An 8464-nucleotide genomic window follows, 5' to 3' on the forward strand; every position below is an offset into this window, starting at 1 on the left:
TTCCCAGGCGCGGGGTTGTAAATCTAGAATCGGGCCACTCTCCCATTGGCTTTCTGTCTACTTTTCTTATATATCTTTATATAAGCGGTTCCAGAGTGAGTGCACCGCTCAATTTACATCCAACGGTGAGCGCCCACACATCTCTTGGACTCCTGTGGTCCAAGAGATCGGGACTGTATATATATATATATGTGTACGATTGAATGCAAGTTGCTGTTGTAGTCTTTTGGGGTTGGCAGATTGAGCTGGAGGGTGTGCAAGACAAAAGACTAATTGTCTTTTATATATATATATATATATATAAATGTTGTAAATTATAAGGTGGAGCCCACATGTTGGAAGGAGCTCACACCCTTCCATTTAAGGAGCTCACACCCTTCTATTTGATTACACAGATTTGAGAACACAGATATTCAATAAGAGATCAGTTTCTCTCTATCTCAATTCTCTCCAATTCCTCTTGATTTATAACACGTTATCAGCACGAATTCGCTCAAAAACAATACCAGCTGAATTCTCTGATTTTTCTCTCTGCTTCTGGTTTCTTCTCTCTGTTTCTTCTTTGTTTTGTGTCTCAGAGGCACAACCTTCTGTTTCTGTGGTTAAAGGGCTTTCGTGGTCCTTCTACGAGTCTAGCTGCCCTAATCTCAACTCCATAATCAGAAAACAAACACCTCCCACAACAACCAGCAACAGCTGGATCTCCACTTTCTAGGCAGATTTCAATCTCATTAAGTTCATTCCCTTGAAGAACAGCCCTGAAGTCCCCTTCAAGAATTGGTAGGAAAACTGTATAAACTGCAGATTGATCCACCCCATCTTTGCTTCCTTCACCAAAATCAGAACCCTCCTTTGTCTCAACAATCAAAAACTGAGTCTCAAAGGGAACATCTTGGCCACTTGTGCCCATCCTCTGTGTCATCCACCATAGTTTAAACCGAAAAACACACATAAAATGCAATCCATCAAGTTTGCCAATTGGAAAGACCCTGCGACTACCAATCTGATCAGATTGGACCCCAATGAAAGCCCCATTGGTAAGTGCACCACCAGAGGCTGGAGTAACAACAACGTTGTCATGAACATCAGACAACACTTTGTTCCCAAACACCATCAAGTTCCCATCTTCAACACAAATCCCAGCCCCAACCGTCATCTTTGATCCTCCTGCCCATACGTCGATGCAAGCCACATGGAAGCGGTGGCCGCACTGCGGCAGCTCCCGGATCTCGTCTCCAGCGGCGAACTCGGTGAGGCAGATGGCGCACTCGGTGAACTTGGAAGTGCAGTCCGCCGTGTAAGTAAGCTTCGGGAGTAAGCGTAGGTTCTTCTTCTTCAACCCCCTGTTCGACGGAGGAGTCGGCAGCGGAGGAGGAGGAGGAGGTGTGGCAGCGGTTGCGAGGCGGCGGAGCCAGACGCAGCGAGCCACGACGAGGAGGCCGAGGATGCAGACGAGAGCGCAGAAGAGGGCGAGGAGGATCAAAGCGGAGTCCGAGCCCATGTTGGCTGACGATTCATCGTCGGGTTCGGAAAACAGTGAGGGAGGGTTAAAGGCGCCGCCTAACAGTCGCAGAGGACGAGTCATATTTTGTGAATGAATGTGAATTTGGTGAGAGAAAGAGAAAGAGAAATGGTCAACTAAGCAATCCTGATGTGGCTCTCACGTTTTGAACGGCTGAGATGACTTCTCGAGAAGCAGCACCATGTTTTAGCAAGCACTGGAATGATGTTAGTTTCCCCTTTTTCAGGCCCATGCGGATTGGCCCTGCTGCTACTAAGAAACCAGCTAGTGGTGGACAGCAATACTAGAAAGGTCCTCTGCTTCCTTATCTTTCAATTACTTTAGTATTATTCTATACTATTTAACTTGCTTTGCAGGTGGAAAGGCAGTAGCAAGCTTGATATCCATCATTTTTTTTTTGAGCTACAATTAACAAAAACATGATAAAGAACAGCACCCACCAATAATTGCCTTTACTTTATCTCAAATTTACTTTTACTTAAAGTATGATGTGGAATTGACCCTCATACTTTATGAAATTTACTTTATGAAATTTAATTTATGAATTTACTTTACCGCACATTTATTTTATTTACAGTATGGTGTAGGTTTATTACCCATACAACAGTATTTATTTAAAAGGGTGGTGCGGATTTATCGTCCACGCCTTTACTTTTATTTAAATGTATGGAGCAGAATTAGTGCTCATACAAGCACGTTTACTTTACCGCACATTTACTTTTACTTAAAGTATGATGAGGAATTAACCCTCATACTTTATGAATTTACTTTACCGCACATTTACTTTTATTTAAAGTGTGGTGCGGGTTTATCGTCCATACTAGTAATTTATTTACCAGCAATTTATTTTATGGATCAATTGTGCTGTATGATGAGTTTTTACAGTATGCAGATCAGGACCAGAAGTTCCTTGATCCTCATCATACAATTACATCAGGACTTGAAGATCCTTGATGATGATATTAATGTGAGAGCTGGCAGTCTCTCCGGTACTATTTTTGTAAACATGTAATTGGACTTGAGGGTCCTTGATCCCTGACATGTAAATAAGGACCTGGGGTTCCTTAATGATGTAACAGTACCGTATTGGTTCATAATGCCGTACACATGGATGATAACTGTACCGGCAAATGTACTGTACACATGAATAGATACGTATTCATGACTTGATGAATAGTACCGGATATATGAATAGTGACGTATACATAAATATTAATCATTTTGGGTTAACCATCACTATTCAAAAAGGGAACCTGCAGTTCCTTAAACTCATGGATGAGCAATTAAATGAGATGCCAGAAGTTCCTCAAAATATGGACAATTATGTAAGGGCTTGAAGTCCAGAAATATGTACAGAAAATTGTAAAAATGTCCATACCATGAGAATATGTGATTTTGGCCTGAAGTTCAAAATCTAACAGTGTTGAGAACCTAAAGTTCCAACAGTTAAATGGACAATCCTTGAGGTATTATTGCAAATTGTGGTACACCACATATTTCTTTGGCATAAGAAAATGATGAATTGAGGCTTCCCACATATTTTGTTATATCTGGGCCGGAAGCACATGGATTCAAATATATGAGATATTAGCGTGGCTTTTACTCAATTCATACTTCATGTCCATTTGAAAAGGGCAAATAAATTCTGAGTTTGTGTTTAGCCCATGCCAAAAGTTCCGGGCTCCCATACGTTGAAATATGAAATTTGGGAGAGTCGATGTGGTTATTTGAACCTATAAGGCACAAGGTTCCAAACCGTCATTTTGAAAAGACGTAAAAACCACAGGTGCAAGTTTAAGAATGTGCGCAATTATTATAACAGGAACATACAACAGATAGATTTCTCCACCTGCAATGAAGGTGCAGGCCCTGTAAAATCTATAAAATTACATTATGTTCTGGAAGCCTCTGAAGGAAGAGGACGACGCCTCTTAAACTTAGCCATGAGCCTCTCGTGGTCTCCCAAAATTCTTTCATTGGAGACCTGCAGCATGTCTAGCCTTCTCAGTGTATCAACAGAGTACGAACTCACCAGTTTCAACAAGGCATTATTCTCTCCTTTAAGTTTCTCAACCTCCTGTTGAGACTCATGAAGCATTCTTTGGAGAGACGAATTTTCAGTTGTTAGCCTCTCAACCTCGTTTGCTCTAGCACGCAAACGATCAGCCATGTTAGAAACAGAAGCAGCACTCTGAATGCTAAAAGCCATTGAGTCATCAATAGCCTCTTCCTCAGACCTCCCTGCTAACAGCATTTCATCCATTGGAGTAATGAAATTCCTAGCTACTATGACAGCAGTAGCATCATTCATCATCACAGAATCATTAACTGTGAGATGACGATTTTGGGATACAAAGGATGGACGCCAAACTTTGGCGTCACTGGTTGTTGTGGGAGTATCATTTAAATTGAAATAATTTGGGCAGGAAGAAGAGGAAGCCATTTTTAAGAAGGTTTCGAAGAAAGTCTTAAGAAAACTAAAGTTTCAGAAAATGAAGGAAGTTAAATTGAAACGCAGTTGCTCCAATCAAGTTTTGCAAAGGCAATATCTATAGGAGGAAATATGGCTACAGTTTTTCAGGATCCCAATATCTTTTCGGATCCCCATATTCTCTTTTTCTTTTCCAGATTCCAAAACTTCACGTGGCCTCCATTAATGTTTGTCGGCACTTTCGGCGTTTTCAAAGTATTATTTTCGTCAAAAGCCGATCTTGCTTTGCGGATTTCACGGAGCTATTTTTTTCAAAAGCACCCCGAGAATCTCGCAATTTTTCTATGGTTAATTTGAAATTCACCGGTTCTACCTATTCCTCTTATTTGTGTATAAATGTGTTACTAACGAAATTTTCTTTGCAGAAGACATCCAGTTTTCTCCATACCTAGTGATGCGATATCTACTTATTTTTCTTATCAGTGAGCACTCAATATGCCCGAGAAGCAAGACTATCTCTGATCATCCATTCAGGAAGCGAGACTATCCCTGATCACGTTTCCGCCACATCCGGGAACTGTGAAGGCAACCTTATGCTCTAATCTCCGAAAGTTCTTCTAGACTAGAAGAAATGAGAGCTTGTTGTTTGCTCCCACCATCTTCCTTCCTTGATTGCTGAGCTTGTTGTCTGCTCCCACCAGCTTCCTTCCCTGATTGCTTAACTCTTTGTTCATAAGGGATTTTATTTCTTTAGAATGAACATATGAAGAAAGAATCCATGAAGTGATCCTAACTCTGAGGGTTATTTATTTTTGACAGAGAAAAGAATTGTGATTTTGCTCTTGCAGGATATAACTAGATCATCAAGCGCTACATTTACTGGGCCAATACGAGCTTGAATGATACTTGAGAAAAGTTTCTCCCACCTAAGGATGTAAGCAATATTTGTGTTATTATATGCTTATATACTTATTTGATATTTTATCTTGAAAGGTAACCAAATGGGGAGATAAGTCTGTTCCAAAAGAATGGCTTGTATGTATCCATGAATTATTAATGCAAATTTTACAGATTGCAAGTTGGATACATTGATAATACACTGCACATATTAAAGTCCCATAAGAACAGAATATGGGTATAGCAGTGATCAATATGATGCACGCCTGTTGCGTAGCAAATGATGTGGATTGAAGTCCCGAAAGGACAATCCTTTAACATGTCAATATTGATATTGTGCACGCCTAATGCGTAGCAAATAGTACGGGTTAAAGTCCCAGAAATTAATTGACATGTATGTATTAATCTGTGGCATGCCTGCAGCATGACAGATATATGGGTTCTAAATGTTCCAACTCCCTAAATGGAGATTTTCCACGCCCTATGTAAAATAACGCTCCATTGGAGGTTATAATCCACATTCTCACATAATAAAAGCCCCCTGAAGTGGCTTGGGTACCCAAGAGCAAAGAAATGCTTATAATTGATGCATGCACGTGCAAATGAGAATGATGGGATCATGAATTGATGAATGACAATTTTTGGTTTTGGAGTAGCTATTCAAATCATCAATGGGCTGTGTTAATTGGAACCACGTTCAATTATTAAATGTCGACAATATCATTGGCCAAAATGGAATGAGGTAATTCCATTATAAATGAGAATGAACGTGAAAGAACAAACCCACAAACCCCAAAATTTGTTAATACTGAAAAGTTATACTTGGGTGTTCGGAATAAAAGGGTTTATACCTACTTTGTATGACACACTGTTTCTGGCAGAAACAAGGAATGTTGGGTTTTCTCCATATCTACAGATTCAATTGTGCCCCCCCTTATTACACAATTACGGAGACCAACATATTATCTTTAAGGGTTATTAAATGCACGGAGCATATCGCCAGAAGCGATTTCCTAAAGATATATAAATAGCTGGGTAAAAGCTATATAATGTGTCATAAAATTTAATCCCTTTTAAACAAAATCCGTTGAGAGGATTGACATTGCATAAAGCAAGTCCCTAAAGGACATGTGCTTGAAGCACAAAATTTGTACTCAATATTAATATGCATACCCCTCGATCCGCGCTTTCTTGTCTGGCTGGTCAGGATCGAGGGGTACTAACTCAACGTCTTCCTCAGGCTTCCAACCTTCTTCAAGGGAGCCTTCCGGGCGGATTCCCTCCTCTCGATCCTTCTTGTTTGGATTCTGGCGCGAGCCGATCTGCGCTTCTTTGCCTGGCTGGCCAAGATCAGGGGGTACTAACTCAACGTCATCCTCAGACTTCCAACCCTTTTCAGGGGAGTCTTCCGGGCGGATTCCCTTGCCTTGATCCTGGCTCATTAATTGCTATTGTGGGGTAACAGCTCCCTTCTCGTTCGAGCTGGCTTGTCTGCTGGGAGCGCTTCGTGCCTCGTTGGCAGCTTGCATTACTAGTGTGAACTGCAACTGCTTGCTCTTCTTGAGTCCGTGAGCTGTGCATCTTCTTGCCATGGCTTGGTCACTATTGATCTGCCCGATTCCGCCTCCAGGGATGGGGTAGCGAATTTTCTGGTGTAGAGCAGATGTGATGGCCTCGATCTTGCTGATCCACGGTCGGCCCAAGATTCCGTTGTACGGGGAGATCTCGTCGATGACCATGAAGGTTTGCGAGCAGACTACTGGGGGTGAGTGGATGTCAAGGTCGATCAGTCCAACAGTGATTGATGTGGCCCCATTGAAGCCAGTGAGCGACCTGGCGAGTTTGCTAATCTTGGGCTCCAATCCCATCTGTTGGATGACAGATAGTTGCAGGATGTTGGCTGCACTGCCCTCATCCACATGAACTCGCTCGATCACAGCTTGTTCAATCTGAATGCAGATGACTAAGGCGTCATTATGAGGCAGGTCAAGCCCGATCAAGCCTTTCTTCTAGACACCAATGATGGGTGCATCCACGATAACTGGTACTCCTGTTGTGACTTGGGAGACATAAGTCGCATGCGCGATCTTCCTCTTGCGCTCCTTGGTGGTCAGCCCGGACTCCTGAGAGTCAACTAGAATGGTGTTGATTCGAATGACCTTTTGGGGAGGTTCCTTGGCAGCCGCATCACGATCCTCGATCTGTTGGATGGCCTTCTTTGCGACGAATTCTGTGCAATGACCTTCTCTGACCAGCTCTTGAAGATGCCTTTTCCAAGCATTGCAATTGTTGGTGTAATGACCGTGCTCTCCGTGGAATGCGCAGTATTTACTGGCGTCCCTCTTAGAGGGGTCTCCTTTCATGGGTGGCGGTCTCCTCACCCACGGCTTGTCCTTTACTTGAGCCAGGATCTGATAAATTGGGATAGCGAACTCAGTAAAGGTCCCAATTTCTGAGCTTCCCTCTCGGGGCCGCGATCTGCGCTTATCTCGGGCTTTTTGCTCGAACTGGTTGCTCTTTTGGCTTGCCTGCTTCGTCGGGTGATCAACTTGCTTGCTGGCTTTCTTTGCGGCGATTCGATCATCGTCCCAAAGTGCGTAGCGTTCTGCCGTCGCGAACACTTCTGCCAAGGTTTGACTTGGTGTTATGGCCAGTTCCCGGTATAGCTCGTGCTCGGTTGGCAAGCCCTTCTTGAAAGCTGAGGATGCAACTTGGTCATTGCATCCTATGATGTTAGCCTTTTCAGCCTTAAACCGTCTCAGGTAGTCTCGTAGAGACTCGTCTGGCTTTTTGCGCAGGTTGAACAGATGGTCTGCATGCTTTCTGACCGTCTTGTAGGAGGTGTATTCCTTTGTGAAGATGAAGGCCAACTCCTTGAAGTTTCCTATCGACGCGGACGGTAGAGTGTGGAACCAGTCTTGAGCTGCTCCTCGCAGGGTCATCGCGAACACTTTGCACATCAGGGCATCGTCTGCCTTGTACAGGATCATGGCGCTCTTGAAGTGCCTCAAATGGCTCTCAGGGTCAGAGTCCCCCTTGAATGGAGTGATGGATGGTGCTATGAACCGCTTTGGTGGAGGACTCGTTCCACTTTGTCGGTAAAGGGCGAGCAGTCAACTCGATCAATTTCCTTATGCAGGGCCTCCTCCGCGCTTCCTTTAAGTTGAAGAGCTTGGAGTCGGTCATTTACTAGCTTCTCGACGTCCTCTGCTCTCAGGACTGGAGTCTCGGGCCGGCGTCTTTGGTGCCTCGAGCGCGACTGGCTAACTTCTTCCTCGGTTCCCAAGGGTCGATCCCCTTGGGTGTTCTGCCCGTGGGGCAGATTAGGAGATTGAGCTTGTGAGGATTCCTCTACATCTTGTCGCCGCGTGTTGGTCCTCGAGCAGGTTGGTGGGCGTCGATCATCATCCTCTGCCTGCAAGGAGGGTCACTCAGGTCGACGTCTTTGGTGTATCGGACGTGACTGGCTAACTCCTTCCTCGGTTCCCAAGGGTCGATCCCCTTGGGTGCCCTGCCCGTGGGGCAGATTAGGAGATTGAGCTTGGAAGGATCCCTCTACAGCTTGCTGTCGGGTGTTGGCCCTCGAGCGGGTTGGTGGGCGTCGGTTGTTGCGC

The 8464-nt window shown here is 44.0% G+C and overlaps 1 protein-coding gene across 1 annotated transcript; it reads right to left on the reverse strand.

The window, feature by feature from the left end:
* Window positions 6299–7792, reverse strand: LOC109947307. The gene is made up of 2 exons (XM_020557246.1): window positions 6899–7792; window positions 6299–6799 (listed from the first exon to the last, which is right to left on the reverse strand). The coding sequence occupies exons 1-2, from the start codon at window positions 7790–7792 to the stop codon at window positions 6299–6301; spliced, it is 1395 nt and encodes a 464-aa protein (XP_020412835.1).

The sequence above is a fragment of the Prunus persica genome, chromosome G2, assembly GCF_000346465.2.
Source record: "Prunus persica cultivar Lovell chromosome G2, Prunus_persica_NCBIv2, whole genome shotgun sequence".
NCBI classification, from domain to species: domain Eukaryota; kingdom Viridiplantae; phylum Streptophyta; class Magnoliopsida; order Rosales; family Rosaceae; genus Prunus; species Prunus persica.

Bases quoted from the DNA above. Each gene is read 5' to 3' on its own strand.
- LOC109947307 (XM_020557246.1), bottom strand. From the start codon at position 7,792: ATGACCCTGCGAGGAGCAGCTCAAGACTGGTTCCACACTCTACCGTCC. The intron at 6,800-6,898 runs GTACCAGTTATC...ATCTGCATTCAG, and splicing joins TCTCCCAAGTCACAACAGGA to ATTGAACAAGCTGTGATCGA.